Source organism: Gobio gobio (assembly GCF_949357685.1).
Source record: "Gobio gobio genome assembly, chromosome: 19".
In the NCBI taxonomy this organism is placed as follows: Eukaryota; Metazoa; Chordata; class Actinopteri; order Cypriniformes; family Gobionidae; genus Gobio; species Gobio gobio.
The window spans coordinates 9,216,135-9,233,137 of NC_137112.1; the positions used below are offsets into that span (position 1 = coordinate 9,216,135).

At 44.2% G+C, this 17,003-nt stretch overlaps 1 protein-coding gene across 2 annotated transcripts in view; it reads right to left on the bottom strand.

The window, feature by feature from the left end:
* camk1b (calcium/calmodulin-dependent protein kinase Ib) overlaps positions 1-17,003 on the bottom strand; it is a 126,194-nt gene that overhangs the window by 37,866 nt on the left and 71,325 nt on the right. For both annotated transcript variants that reach the window (XM_079844684.1, XM_079844683.1), the window contains exons 3-4: positions 16,841-16,972; positions 484-558 (exon numbers count right to left, since the gene is read on the bottom strand). In XM_079844684.1, the coding sequence (XP_079700810.1) occupies positions 484-558; positions 16,841-16,972 (207 nt within the window). The remainder of the gene's footprint in view (positions 1-483; positions 559-16,840; positions 16,973-17,003) is intronic.

The following is a 17,003-nucleotide window of genomic DNA, read 5'->3' on the forward strand; positions in this document are numbered from 1 at the left end:
AGTTTCTGCTAATGCCACTATAGTGCCTACTGTGTTACGGAGGAGTTCTGACATATTTTATAATACAATAAAGTGTTTGTGTTCATGTACATATGTAGAGGATATTTTTGGGTCTAAATGTCTACATTTATGTATGGTAGCAATAATAATACATGTAATAATGTCGGTTCTCTACCTTTACATCTCCTGCATTTTTTTTATGCATTGTTTAAATTGAATTTTAAGTGTTGTTCAATATAAACGCTCTAAAATAGCCTTTGGCCTGCATTTAGATTCGTTCACCATAAAAGCCACACAAACTTGGAGAGCCTTTAAGTCACGGAAATGAATGAGTTCGAGATAAGGAGCTAAAAACGGCAACCAGCGCATGGCAGCTGCACTAGATAATAGCTGAATTGTTTGGAGGTCGGCTCATGCACTCTGTACGGAAAGCACAAAAATATGGGACAACAGCAAAGTTAAAATAAAGGATTAATCACTCACAGTTGCATGACAAGGTAGAGGTGGGATTTACACTCAAAGATGTCCTCCAGGGAAACTATGTTGGCATGTTTAATCCTGAGAGAAAGAGAAAGGAGGGAAAAAAACATGTCAACCCAGGAATGAGGCAAAATATCTAGGCTTAGTACTTCTTGGTGCTTCAAAAAAGAAATGATATGAAAAGACATACTTCCAGAAGAAAAAGTAGTATCAGAGACCACAATTAATTGCAAAAAGCTCTAAAATTTTATATAACTTTACACAGGAAATGTTAGTTAAAGGGGTACTTCACCGCTGGAAAGATGAATGTGTATTTAAACTGGGTCATTTATGTAGTAGAAATGTGAAATTATTTTAGAAGTTGGTGCCTTCTAGACTGAGAAAAGCCAGAAAATGTATTTTTGGCTCATATGGATGAAAGACAACAGCTCCAAGAATGCACTTTCTTCGCTGCCCTACGAAGCCACTCCTAAGTCACGCCTACCGGTTACATCTCTTGCCCACCGCAGCACCACCCCACCGTCGTTTCGATTTTTATAGAAATAAAATAATTTAGTTCAGTTAGAGAACAGACACTACAATTAAAAACTGAACGTGTCTGCTCAATACAGCACGAGCCGAACGAGAGTCTCAGCGCAAACACAGCAGGATTCAGATCATTTATCAGAGAGTGAGGATCTGACAGACCAGATGATCGTGGAAGATTTGGTTTCAAAGTGAAATGCGCCTATTTAAGTGAGTTTGTCATTGTACCGTTTTGTTGTTGTGTTTTCATGAACCCACAATTCAAGCAACCTGCCCCCGAATTGGCGCTAATTCAAAACCGAAAATGAGTACGGCCGACCGGCATTCATTCACGGCCGCATTGTTGTTCATTCATTCACGGCCTCACAGTCATTCACGGTGCATGTCCAGTCTGGTGTGTTTTCAGTTCATGCCTATGGAAGCTTAACTTTCATAGGAATTCATTGAGAACACTCGCTTTGCTCCGCATCGCTCCGTTATGAATGTCCGTGCGGCCCGTCTGTGTCTTACATTCTGTGAGTGAGATCCCACCCGCTATGGGCGGATTGAAAACATGTGGAACTAGCTCCTACTACTGGCTGTAGTCTCTAGCCTCTGGCCAAAAAAGCCTCCGATGACGCAAAATGACGATATTTGTGTCATCTGAGGCTTTTTTGGCCCGAGGCTAGAGACTACAGCCAGTAGTAGGAGCTAGTTCCACTTGTTTTCAACTCCAGACATAAAATACATAAGTCTCTCGTCTCAGGGGGACATGAGGGGGGAAGCACGATCATTCGAATATACTACCGGGTTTCTACTGATACAAAGCTTAATGCTAAATCGCTGAAGTAACCCTTTAAGTGACTTCAACACACTAAAATCATATTGACATGCTGTTTCTGTCTTGTAGCATATCGGAACAGTGAGTAATTTTTGCGGTGATGAACATTACGTTACAAGTGCAGTCGACTAAGCATTACCTAGTATTGAACATGAAATATTTCTTTAAGGCACGAAGCCAAGAGCATTATATGCAAATCTGTTTGGGTGGAGCCGAAAGTGTCAAAGAGTGTGTTATAATTAGTGTGACTGCAGCTTCACGGCTCACACTAACAGCTTTAATCAGCCTGTCTCCATGAAAACTGATCTGACCCCAGATCTCTCCTCGTCCAAACCAATCTCTGCCGTTAAACTGACCCAGAGATGCTTCATAAATATTTACCAAGGGGATCTGGAATCAGATTTCTAGTTTTCTATAGCCTGACATGCAATGTAAATATGAAACCAGGTCTGAGTGCATTGAATCCTGAGAAAGAGAATGAGTAAAGCCAGACAGAGGGGGAGGGAGAGAGTTCTCATTTGGTTTTAATCAAATGTCTCATGCCTATTACAAACATACTGTAAGACATGTTACTAACAACAACATAATGTGACATTTGCAGAGCAGCTGGCACAGTGAGCCACTCGTAGCAAGAAGGCAACAGGCAGAAACATCTCACAAAGCGTGGAGAAAAAATGTTTCATCTTTAATTTAATCAGCGGCCTTCAGCGGTTCTATGAGAATTTTTCCTATCCATTTCCTTCTCCACAGGGAGTCCAAAGCCATCAATCAAAGCTAGAAGACTCTGAGATGAATTACAATATCACAATCTTTCATTTTAATTTTTAAGCAAAAAAAAAATTATTGAAAATTGGATAAACCAAAAAACTAAACTTCTTATTGTTAAGGAATTAACTACTCAGCTGCTCATTGGGAATTATGCAATTGAAAACTCAAGACAAATTTTTTTTGATTTGAAACAATATATTTTAGTTTGTGACTGCAATATTTTTTTTGCTCACCAGCCACTATGGCTAGTGGTTTTCCATAGTTACTAGCCACTCACTCCACTGGCCCATAGACTGTAAAAAAATATGGATATAGTGTCCGTGACGTCACCCATAGGATTCTGATGAGCCGTTCTGAGGCGCAAAGTAGGGACGAGCTGGCCGTTGCCATCTTGGCAGCGCGTCATCGCGTGTCACTCCCGGATAACAGAAAATGGGCAAACAGGCGGGAGCTGAAGTGATGCGATGACTAACAGACAGCAGATAAATGGCTATCCACCTGTCACTCAAAGAGGCCACACCCTTAATTATGCAGAACTTTAATGCTTTATATAATGTAAACGAATGAGTTATAAAAAAATTCACCCCCCTCACAGTTGTCATGAAGGGCACGAATTGGATGCGCGTAAAAAATTGAGCGTTTGAAGCGGAAAAGACGCGCATTCAAGACGCTCCAGGAGAAATATGTCATAAAACACCACTCTGCCTCTTTTCATTTTCATAAAAAAATATATATTAAGCATTAATAGCCACACAAATGTGGTCCAGGCAACTCCTACATTATCTTCACTGCATATATATTTAAATATCCTTAAAAAATAAAGTTATGAAACTTCTCTTTGCTCTCAGTCAAAACGATTTGGTAGACAACAAATTATAGATTCATGACACCAAAGATCGCCCGTTAGATCCACATAAGACGAACCACTACAGGACATCAGAGCAAGCGGCAAACGTCAGAAGGACTGGCCGAGGAAAGGCTGCTCTCGCCGGGGTTAATGAGCGCTGAGCGCCCGGTGATCGCCTGGATCTCACAACTCCAAAAACACAAGATTATTTTTTTAAATAGGCGCTCTCTTTATAAATAAACCACAGATTTGAGCTTTAAACAACAACATTTTCACCTGAAAAAACTCTTAAAACTAAATTTTATGACACAATAGTAGTATTTTTAAATTATGCAGGGTTTCTCGTCATGTCACTTTACCACGTGACAGCAGCAACCAGGGTCCTGATTGGTTAACGCCGCGCGAATTGATGCCAAAGTTCAGATTTTTCAACTCGGGCGTCAGACGCGAATTCGCTTCAAACGCGTGAATGCACAAAAAGCACCACTCACGCATAATGTTCGTATCACGCAAGACGCTCAATTCGCGTCCAATTCGCACCATTCGTGAGAATGAGGCAGAATCACGTCCATCGCGCCGTGCGAAACGCGTCTATCGCGCCGCAGGACCTCCAGACGCGCGTCAACACGCCTTTCCATTGACTTAACATGGAAATCACTTGCGCCAGACGCTCTATTCGCGTTCGGTGTGAATGCAGCATTAGGCTCCTGTCACTTTAAGACCTGACGCACGGATCCATGAAATTCCATACACATGCGTTTTCTTTCTCAGCGGTTTACGTTCATTTAAGTGCATTTTGATATTATTTTGTGTGTATTTGACTGTTTAAGTGCAATAAACAGTGAAAAATAACTAAATTTAGTACTGAGAGGCAGCTTTATGTGTGCACTAGTGCTGTAACGATTTGACCAAAAATAAAAATATTGATTAATTGAACATTTTACCTCGATTACGATTAATGAACGATTATTTTGCTCTTCTTTGTTTTTTTTTGCTTTCATTTTTTTGCCCTCATAGTTCACTGATAAAGTTTGTACTGAAAGTAAATATGTTCAACTATTAAAGGTGGGATATTTTTTTCTAATGGATGTGCATTTCTGCAGCTCACTTTCAGCAGTTATTGTCTATGGGGCAGATTTCTGTTAGTTGTACATCAGATACAGATAAATTAGCACAGTAGGCCTACATTACATTTATTTGAATGCATTAATGAGAGAGTGATTGTGTGTGTGAATTAGTCATACCGTCTCTATTAATTATGAAGCTGTGGTTTGCACTTACTTCAAAGGTATTAAAATCTATAACAGTTGAGTTTCTAAGCTACTTTAGTGATGAATCACAGGGTAGCGTTGACAATGAGTTTCTGCACTCCTCCGATCTTCACGTGATGTGCGAGCTACTGTCTGAGTGTTTGTGTGTCACAATATATCAGGCATTATATCAATGCCTGATATATTGTGACACATGAACAAATACACATCTGATGGTCTAAAATCACTTCAATGTTCAAAACTGGCAGGCCTTAAGACATACAAATGACAAAGCTTTGTGAGGAGTGAAAGTGAAGTGAAAGTGATCTGGCTTCAGGTCGCGCGCGTTGTCAGAGACACGACACTGCTCTCTGTGTCACAGAAAAAAAGCTCACGAGCACTGAACGGAGAAGTTTTCCATAACGTTGTTCTTGAATAGTGCACAATCGCTTTAAAGGACAACTCCGGTGAAAAATGAACCTAGGGGTAATTAACACATGGTTACCAAGTAGATCGTTCTCTGGGATGCGTTTTCATGTAAATCGAATGTAAAGAGTTCTATCTCTAAAAACAGATTAGCTTATAACGCTATATGGGGCATAGAATAAGTCAAATTAAATCGCTAGTTAATACCACTAACAAGGCTCAAAATAGCCTCACACTAACACGGTAGCATAACGAGGGCCCCTACATGCAAACCGAAGCATTGAGAACTTTGTAAGTGTACAAACAGTTTAATAAGAAGATACTTTATAATTTAATAAGAAGATACTATATATTATTTCAGATGCCTTTTTAAAAGACTACAATTGAAAAATGTATATACATTATTATATCTAAAATTCAACCTGCTTAATGTCTATCCCTGACTATTATATGTATTCATATATGAAAATGTTTGTTTTATTTGATGTAGTTCCACAGGTACATGATGTCGTCATCATCATACTCAATCCCAAATCTGTCTGACACAAGTTTCATCTTTGTTCGATGACGATTTGGGGAACTCTGAATGAACGAATCCCACCATGAGAAATAAACTCTAACAGAAACCGCCTGATCAGTGCAGGGAGCGGTGAACACTGCGTAGGATCCCTGAGAATCAGAACGCAGCTTGTGACATATTGAACAGACTGTACTTCCCTCCCACACAGCCTTGTGTTCATTGAAATTAAATATGCCGTCTATTCTGACTAAAGTCTACGAGGGGGTGGATTTTGTATTAGTCTAGTGGATAATAAAGAAGAGTTAAAGAAGAATGTATAAACTAATGTCACACATCTTCCTCCGTGACCCCCGGCTCCCAGTCTTCACTGCCCCCACAACAGCCAACAGCCCAGCTGATTTTCATTGACTTACAGAAGGACTGCGTGCGTGTGTGACATGCGGGGGCTCTAATTGAGCCGAACGGTGGAATCCCACACACCTCCCCACTGGCAATACGACACGACAGAGGCACCTGAATGAGTCACTGAGGCTCTCTTCCACTCATTCTCATTCTTTCTCTCCCGTCAAAAACATGTACACTCACCCACTCCCCTTCTCTCCTTTCAGGCATTCTGGTGGCCTCGTCTTGGCCTTCTTCCAAACTATACACCACTCCGACCCACACAACTGTGGGCAGGCACGATTCCAAAACAAGGATATTACTGTTAATGAAAACTAGTACTATTATAAACCATAAAATACAGATATACAAGAAAAAACAATATAGAAGAAAAGTCAAAACAAATCAATGAATAATTTCACACCAGTTACACCTTAAGGACATGCTTTTTTGCATGAAATGAAAGACAAAATAATTTCAATCGTATTTTCAATGAATGTTGGATGGTCTGATTTATTTCACACTAGTATTATTATATTTATTTTTTTAATATCACAGTTACCGCCAATATTGGTATACCGCGACACTCATAATACAAATAAAATAAAAAAGGATGTATGATGACCAAAATACAAGACTGAATAAAAAATGTATATTTTTTGCGGCTGACCAAATTGCATACGTATTTGTAGGAGTTTCCCTTTCAGACACAAAATGTATGGGAGGAGAGTATTTAAATGAATCATGCAAGGTGATTTACTAAGGTTTGCGCTCGTCAATTTACTGGTGTTTGTGCCATTATTACAAAAAAAGCATGTCATTAAGGTGTAACTGGTGTGAAATTATTCATTGATTTGTTTTGACTTGTGTATTTTCTTTTCTTCTACATTGTATTTTCTTTATTTATGGTTTATACTAATGTTGAATTTTTTTTTGTTTAGTGTACTTCACAAATTTTGTTCCTATATTATCATTCACAAGTTATGTGAAAGTAATGTTAGAATAGCGTAACTTTTCTTTGGGAATTTGTTGGGGGAGGGAACGTTATCAGTGGAACACACCTGCCGGGTTTCCTCTTGCACGACATGCGATTGCCTATCAGTCCCATGTGCTTTTCGCTTTTCCCCTCAAAATATTCTGGTATGGTGATGTTTCTTGATTAAAACGTATATTTGTTGCTGGAAGAATGTGATTGACTTATAGTAACACTTGATTATGTTAGCTATGATGAAAATGTATTGTTTAATGTGTTATTTGATTAACTATTTAAATCTCATTAACTTATATTAAAATAAAAAAGTATACATGTGAGCTACAATAACAACAAAAACTAAATTAAATTAAAGACAAAATAATTTCAATTGTATTTTCAATGTATGTTGGATGGTCTGATTAATTTCGCACTAAAATATTTAACATTGTAGTATTAGTATTATTATATTTCATTTTTTAATAGTCACAGTTACCGTCAATATTGGTATACTGCGACACTCATAATACAAATAAAATAAAAAGGATGTATGAGGACCACAATACAAGACTGAATAAAAATTAAAAAAATTCTTCCAAACTATAATAACTCTGATTCAAAAGTACTTGTACTCGCTGACAGCAGACATGAGTGAGGCCTTGTCCCAGGGTGCCCTATGCTCTGGTTTGCACAGTAAGGTCACTGAGCATGTCTTTCCTTGAGGACGCCCTGTCAGATTCACAGTGAAATAATCTGGACATTTTACACAACGCTGACATCACATTCCTGCTGTCTCATCTCTGTGGGTGACAAAGACCGGGGACTGTCCCTGCAGTAGATTACAGTAAATTGCTTTGAGCAAAAAAGCATTTGTTAAAAAAATGACAGCTAATCTGTTCAGTTAAGATATAAAGTTGTGCCACAAGGGCATTTGAGACAATACAGACTTAAGCTGTTACAAAACCTAGAGCTGCCTCGCTGTCTATGCACTACGTGGGCAGCCTGCCTGAGCCTTCTCAGGCAGCATGCTAACTGAAAACGGACCTCATACAATGCTACTTAAAATGACCAACATAATGCTCAACTTATAATTGATTTCAGTAGCGTTTGACGTTAGCATGTTGCTAAGCTAATGACACGACATGGTGAAGTCCAATGAGATGGAAATTCACCCTCCATCTATTTTCTGAATGCATGTTATTGATCTTATTGTGAAAAGTTTTTTGGACATAATTTTTAATCAAAATGTCACTTAATTTTCCAGTGAAATGACAGACTTCTCTCTGGTGACGAATGTCTTTAATTATTAAAGGCCAGATTTACTAACAGCTTGCGCCAGCGCAAACCCTCTTTTGGCGTTAAAAAACGACGGTTAGGATTTTCTAAAGACACGCAGTGATAAATTAGCATTGAAAAGGCATTGGCAGAGTTATTTTTGGGGCTTACCTTATTGCATATGTATTTGTACGAGTTTCTAGCCTGGATGCCAGCCGAACTTAGCCCCGCCCACAACATTTGAGTTCGGGAAGTTCGGTCTGGACTTGGTCCGTTGTGGAGCAACTATGCTCGAACCAGAGCTGTTCGGACCAATGAAATTGTCAGTGCGGGCTTTATACGATGATGGACAGATGATCAACAGAAACGTAATCATCCACGTCACCAAAGAGCTCTTGGGTTGAATTCATTCTAATCCTAAACGGAGAACTTCACTATTTCTCTATGAAACATTAATTATGATCGTGTTGGTAAGTACTCTGTGTATCCTTACTTTTTTTTTTCAACACCGGCAAACATCGGGAGGGGGGAGGGGGGTCCACGGTTATCCGAAAAAAAATGGCATTTGGGGAGTCAAATATGTGTCACATAATTGGGGTCGCTTCAAACCGCGGACATGGAAAAACAGCCCGTGGCAAAACCGTGGACTTGGCAACACTATGTGCAGTTGAGTTCTGTTGACATTTGACAACTAACATTATACGTCGCTCCGTTGCTTTGAGTGGTTGTAGGTCTATCCAATTGAGGTCTTTCCTGGTTCGGTTGAAACTCGCCCCCTAATCACAGCCCAACGGAGCAGTATCAGACTCATATTCTGACTAGAATTGAGTATGACAACTTCAGGCTAAGGAGTTTCCCTTTCAGACACAAAATGTATGGGAGGAGAGTATCTAAATGAATCTGGCAAGGTGATTTACTAAGGTTTGCGCTCACCAATTAACTGGTGTTTGTGCCATTGTTACAAAAAAGCATGTCATTAAGGCACAATATGTACGATTTTTGGATGAAAACATCCAAAACCCGCTAGAACGTCTCGGTTACGACTGTAACCTTAGTTCCCTGAATAGGGAACGAGACGCTGCGTCACCGCTTTGGGAACGCCCCTGCGTGATTGCGTCGTGAAGCACGTATGTCATCAGTCCAATAGAGAGACGGAACGTCATAGGCGGGTGACGTCATAGACCCGGAAACTAATAAGCACACCGGCAAAAACACACCGTTAGCTTCTGAAGAAGGCCTGAAACGAGGAGCATGGCAGGGTGACACAGCGTCTCGTTCCCTATTCAGGGAACTAAGGTTACAGTCGTAACCGAGACGTTCCCTTTCAAGGGAACTCGCGCTGCGTCACCGCTTTGGGAACGAGAATACCCACGTCCCCATGCGAGTCTGAATGCCCGCCTGTGGCACGAGTTAAGAGGCGAGCACCCGAGACCCCGGAGTAGCATTGACATCAAGTTCATAGAATCTGATGAACGTATGTGGTGAGGACCACCCCGCCGCATCACAAACTTCCTGCAGGGAGGCCCCTGCTAAAAGAGCTTGAGAGGCAGCCATACTCCTAGTGGAGTGGGACCGAACAGCTAAAGGGGAGGGCTGTCCGGCCGCCACATAAGCAAGTGAGATAGCCTCAACCACCCACTTGCTCATTCTCTGCTTTGAAACTGGACCTCCTCTCGAGGGAGGCCCGTAACAGACAAACAGTTGATCAGTTTTCCTCCACAGGGCAGCTCTGTGGACATAAGCGTCTAGTGCGTGAACAGGACAAAGCAGATTTAATTTTTCCTGGCCTGACGTCGTGAAGGGATGAGGACAGAAGGCCTGGAGAACAATAGGTCTCACTGGGTTAGTGAGGACCTTAGGAATATACCCGGGCCTCTGAGAGAGAAAAGCCTTAGCCATGCCCGGGGAAAACTCCAAGCACGAGGGTGCAACAGAGAGGGCTTGCAAGTCCCCTATTCTTTTAAGGGAAGATATAGCAAGGAGAAATAATGTTTTTAGAGTGAGAAACTTCTCAGGAACATCCTCGAGCGGCTCGAAGGGAGCCTCGGACAGGCCCTGAAGGACGATGGATAAGTCCCAGGCCGGCACCCTGGTGCGTGTCACAGGTCTCAGTCTCAAAGTTCCACGGAGGAAACGGGTTACTAGCGGGTGTCGCCCTAAAGAAACTCCACTCAAAGGAGTGTGGTAAGCTGCTATGGCCGCCACGTACACCTTCAGTGTGGAGGGAGCTAACACAGCAGAGAATCTCTCCTGCAGGAACTCCAGCACCACGCTCGCAGGGCAGTTAACTGGATCCCGCAGGCGATCTCGACACCATAAGGTGAAGAGTCTCCACTTTGGAAAGTAAAGTTTCCTCGTAGAGGGAGCTCTGGAGTGAAGAATGGTCTCAACAACCTCAGTTGAGAGACCGGAGCTTATGAGCTGGGCCCCCTCAGAGGCCAAGCCCACAGTTTACACAACTCCGGGCGGGGGTGTACAAAGATTCCGCCCGCCTGAGAGAGAAGGTCCCTCCTGATAGGAATCTCCAGGGGAGAGCCGTCGAGGAGAGACACTAGGTCCGAGAACCATACCCGGCCCGGCCAGAATGGGGCTACTAGCAGAAGACGGGCCCCGTCCCGACGCACTCTCTCTAGAACTCCCGGAAGCAGAGCAATCGGGGGAAAAGCGTACAGGGGCAGCCTCGGCCACTCCTGTACCATCGCGTCCAGTCCGAGAGGAGCTGGGGGCGACAGGGAGAACCACAGTCGACAATGCGAATTGTCGTGAGTGGCGAACAGGTCCACTTGAGCCCTGCCGAACTTCTCCCAAAGGAGCTCCACTACCTCTGTGTGAAGCCTCCACTCCCCGGGCCTCGGGCCCTGCCTCGACAGGGCGTCTGCTTCCACATTCGCCCTCTCTATAGCCCCCTTTTGCAGCAGAGTCTGTACTTCCTGAGTCATCACCAGAGCCTGCTCGGGGTCCACCACAGTGGAGAGGACCCCGTTGAAGCTGGGGGGACGGCATCTGAACTGGATAGCGTACCCCAATCTTACACATCACAGGACCCAACGAGATATGTGAGGCAGATTCTCAAGTTCAAGTTCAAGTTCAAGTTCAATTTTATTTGTATAGCACATTTCCAACAGCCCCCAGGCTGACCAAAGTGCTTTACAGAAGAGCAAGAATATCACACATACAGAAAAATAAAAATATATAAACCACATAAGAATATAAAAACCACCTATAAAAAAACTCCCACTCTGACACAAAATCTCCCACTTCTCCCACTACCACTTCTCCCACTCTGACACAAAATCTACTAAGGGTACCAGCCTCTCGAGGCTGGCCTCTGATGTACTCTGCACCGCGAGTGCAGCGCCCTGAAGCGGCGAACCGGCAGGGAACGACTGACTCGACGTCATAGTTACCCTCCGAAGAGGGTGCGGGCCATCCGCGGGGTTTCTCCGCGCCCCGGCACTCGGGCAGGGTTGGCGGATTGACCCCGTGAGGGTACCGCGGACACACGGGTACCGTATACAGCGGTGAGCACCGTGCGCCCACGGAGGGGATCACCCTCACTGTCCTGGGCCCAGAGGCGTCAGGACTTCTTAGACGCAGCCTTCCTCGCCACGGTGACTGTCCTCAGATCAGCCCTGGGCTTAGAAGGCTGCGCCTGTGAGCGCCGCGCACCCGACGACCCTTTCTGAGGGGGTGTACGAGTTGCGACACTCACTTTCTGCTGCGCCCTATGGGAGGAGCTCGTACTCGGGGTCTGCTGCTCCCGCCCAGCAGCAGACGAGACCTGGGGCTTACGGGGAAGGAACTGCTTGAGCGCCGCCGCCTGTTTCTTTGCCTCCAGGAACCTGTCGGTAACAGTGGTGACAGCGTCACCGAACAGGCCTCCCGGAGACAGCGGCGCATCAAGCAAAAAGCTTTTATCACGTTCCTTAATCTCCGTAAGATTGAGCCACAAGTGCCTCTCCGTGGCCACCTGGGCTGCCATAGAACGGCCAACGCATCGGGCCGTCTCCTTGGTGGCACGGAGAGCGAGATCAGCTGTAGATCGGAGTTCATTGATGGTATCAACTCCGATCTCGTGGCTCTCACCCAGGTCTCGCAGCAGATGAGCCTGGTATGCCTGCACGATTGACATAGTGTGCAGACACGCAGCGGCCTGACCTGCTGCCGAGTACGCTTTGCCCACAAAAGATGATGTCACTTTTAACGTTTTTTTGTGGCCTTTATGGCAGACGCAGACTCGGGTGAGAGATGGCTCGCGAGCCTCTGCCCAACCCGGGGCATCTGACCATAACCGTGTCTTTTCAACCCCGCGATATTGCTGTACACGGAAGTGTGCAGGGTGAAAATGCGTGCAGACACGGGCCGCTTCCAAGACCTCGACACCTCGGTGTGGAGGTCCGGGAAAAACGGCAGATGGAGGCTGAACAGAGCGCGCAGGGAGAAGCGCTCGTCGAGTCTGCTTTTTACGGCAGCTCGCTCATGTTGTTCAGGTGGCCAGTCAATATGTAATCTGGCCACCGCTCTGCTCAGCACATCCATCAGCTCCTCACCAGCAGGGGAATGAAGTGGCGAGTCCTCACCCCCTGCGTCGATGCTACAGACATCGACCTCCTCGGAGGAAGATATCTGTAACACCGCGGCCGCTCCCCGGGCGGGAGAATCCGCAGAGCGGGCTCCCGAACCCAGAGAGGCGGCACTGGATCTGCCGGGTGAAGGATGAGATAGGGCGGGGCCCGTCTCCATCCCCTCCCACAGATCATTTTGCGAACCCCACGACATAAGTCGTCGCTGAGCCTCAGCAGCAGCGGGACCCGTGCCGTGGGGAGCGCGAACCGGGACGCCCTCCTCGAAGAGCGCCCGGCGGGATCGCAGCACGCGAAGAGGCAGCGCCTCACAATGCTCGCAGCCGGCACCCTCGAGAGCCGACTGCGCGTGCTGCTCACCCAGACAAACAACACACATCAAGTGTGTATCCCCACTCGTAATGTAGCGTGAGCAGGGAGGAACACACTGTCTGAACACTGTCCTATGGACAAGTGTTGTAAATTAGCAGTTTTGCTATAACACTAGAAACAATGTATCTGGTTTGCCCAATGCTGTTGTTATGTCCATATCAAATAAATAAATAAATAAAATAACTGTTGTTCGCTCGCCATAGCTTTTTTTCTCTCTACAAACGTGAGTGTGAGTGTGACTTGAAAACAAAAAAGTCTGAACTCAGACACAACACAGAATGACTGGGACAGAGTGACAGAGAGCGCTTGTTGAAGGCAACAGAAGCTAAAGGCGTGTGTTTGCCGGTGTGCTTTATAGTTTCCGGGTCTATGACGTCACCCGCCTATGACGTTCCGTCTCTCTATTGGACTGATGACATACGTGCTTCACGACGCAATCACGCAGGGGCGTTCCCAAAGCGGTGACGCAGCGCGAGTTCCCTTGAAAGGGAACAATGTTATATATTTTGTTGACTTGTGTACTTACATTATCCCAAATATTTCCAAGAATGTTTAAAACCTGAGAAATAAGCAATTTTAACCAGGACACAGACCATACGTGACATCATCCTCGCGTTACCCTCGCTTTTGTTTTGTAGACACCATGGAACACCACAAACGATTTAATATATTATATGTTTTATTAGACAGGTGAGCAACTGTTTGGAGACATTTATCGACAGAAAACGGAGACATTTATCAACAGAAAACGAATCGTTATATAGCTCTGTTATATAAAACTGTAATATAGCTCAACACAGTTAGTCTTATAGTTTAAATCTGGTTTTCTTGATTTACCATGAGTACCATGTCTAATATCAATCTAGCAACTGCAGTGTGAATAAGTGAATAAGTGAATAGTAGCCGCCGAGCGAACGCTCAGAGTAGCATTATAACATAACTTTAACACACTCAAATCTCAAGCTAACATGATAAAACAGCGCTGCGTTACCCCACATACACATGAGCGGAAGAAACGGTAGTGGTCGTCTGCAGCATAATAAAAGCTCCATTGCTCTTGAGCCGTGTGTCTCTCATTAGCAATTGCTCCAGTGCCTCGTTCCGCTCCCCCTGCTTCATACTAAAGTAACGTTAATAAATATTTAATACATTAGCTCGTCTATGAATATGATTTCTGCCCGAGTCCTGTCGGATTCTTTTCCACCGGCTGTAGAGGTGAAGACAACAGCTCCCATGATTCCACAAAATCAAGGCGTTATCAAGCTATGCCTTTGTTTGAATAAGCAACCTCTAGTGCCGAAAATGACATATTGTGCCTTTAAACCAGACGCTAATTTGCGCTGCCCTTAGTAGATTGCGTTGGTCATTATGGAAATGATCCGCTGCGTCTGTGTTCTTTCATTTGCACGTCACACGCTGAACTTTTCACTCCCATTGGCTCTTTTGTGGAATTGCACTCTGACGCTAATGCCCTGTTTAGTAAATCTGGCCTTTAGTCTGTTAAACTCTGCCCCCTTTTTACAATTGACTGCAAGCTCACATTCAGATCTGACTCCATCCAGTTAACAACCGATGGACAGAACCAATTCCCTGCCCTACAATCTTTTTCTTTTCCGATAATCCATTTCACCCGGATATACACTATATTGCCAAAAGTATTGGGACACCCCTCCATATCATTGATTTCTGGTGATCCAATCACGTCCATGGCCACAGGTGTATAAAATCAAGCACTAGGCATGAAGACGCTTCTACAAACATTTGTGAGAATGGGTCGCTCTCAGGAGCTCAGTGAATTCAAGCGTGGTACCAGGATAGGATGCCACCTGTGCAATAAGTCCATTTGTGAAATTTCTATTCTACAGTCAAATGTTAGTGGCATTAAAACAAAGTGGAAGCAATTGGGAACAACAGCAACTCAGCCACGAAGTGGTAGGCCACGTAAAATCACAGAGTGGGGTCAGCGCATGTTGAGGCACACAGTGCACAGAAGTCGCCAACTTTCTGTAGAGTCAATAGCTACAGACCTCCAAACTTCATGTGGCCTTCAGATTAGCTCAAGAACAGTGCGTAGAGAGCTTCATGGAATGGGTTTCCATGGCCGAGCAGCTCATCCAAGCCTTACATCACCAAGTGCAATGCAAAGCGTGGGATGCAGTGGGGTAAAGCACGCCACCACTGGACTCTAGAGCAGTGGAGACAAGTTCTCTGGAGTGACCAATCACGCTTCTCTGTCTGGCAATCTGATGGACGAGTCTGGGTTTGGCGGTTGCCAGGAGAACGGTCCTTGCCTGACTGCATTGTGCCAAGTGTAAAGTTTGGGGGAGGGGGGGTTATGGTGTGAGGTTGTTTTTCAGAGGTTGGGCTTGGCCCCTTAGTTCCAGTGAAAGGAACTCCTAATGCTTCAGCATACCAAGACATTTTGGACAATTTCCTGCTCCCAAATTTGTGGGAACAGTGCACAAAGCATCAGTCCATGAAGACAGGGATGAGCGAGTTTGGTGTGGAGGAACTTGACTAGCCTGCACCGAGTCCTGACCTCAACACCTTTGGGATGAATTAGAGCGGAGATTGCAACCCAGACCTTCTCGTCCAACATCAGTGCCTGACCTCACAAATGCGTTTCAAAAAGAATGGCCAAAAATTCCCATAAACACACTCCTAAACCTTGTGGAAATCTGTTATAGCTATAAAGGGTGGGCCAACTCCATATTAAAACCTACGGATTAAGAATGGGATGTCATTAAAGTTCATGTGCATGTAAAGGCAGGCGTCCCAAAACTTTAGGCAATATGGTGTACGTCACAGTATGGAAGAAAATATCTGTCAATACTTCTGTTACATTGTGACTTTAATAAGCATAAAAAAAATACATGGCACACACAAATATTGTGAACATGGTTTAATTTTTTTGAGCTTTTATTTATACTTTTTGGTAATATTTTTGACTGAAAAGTGAATTTTATTTAATTCTTACGCCATCTTGGATGGATTTTTTAAAAGTGATGTTGTTGATGTCGCAGTGCATTCTGTTCTTCTGATAAGATTTTTCACCAAAATGAGGTACCTTAGAAGGCAACATAATGCTGCTGCCGACCTTTTGGAACAGTCACCACGTTCAAACCTGATGATGCCTTCAATTGCTGTCTAAGTAGGGCATCTCATTTAGGTTGTTAAATAAATGAATGAGGATGCATGCGATTTTTTTAATACCCTATTTTAAGTCTAAGGCCATTTCACTGGTGCCAGCAGCATTGTTGAGAAATGTGACTTTGCAGCAAGCTGTGAGTGCTTCCTCATACACACGTTGCCTCAAATATCTCTGTGAACGCTGTGCCTCTTTGCCTGTGGTAACCCAGGCAACCCAGACACTAAAAATAGCGTCGGCTGCTTCGGCTTCAGTCATTCCCACAGAGCTTTATGATTCCAGCGGTTTAAACATGAGTTTCTTAACACACACACACACACAAATCACTTACTGTCCTCTCACCCTGAGATAACATGGCTGTTACATATAGATGAAGGACTTTACAACTCTGGCCGCAGTGTTCATACAGCTGGTAGGTGGTGATATTGAATGTGTGTGTGTGTGCGTGTCATATACATCTGTTTTAATGACTCACTTGTGGAGCACAGCGATCTCATTTTCAATGCTGTTTTCTTTCCCCTCCAGAGCTTTTTTCGGGATGCACTTGATCGCCACTAGTTTCCTCGTCCTCTTCTCCTCGGCAAGCACCACCTCAGAGAAAGCCCCCCTGTAAGACAAAATCCATATGACCAATCAGA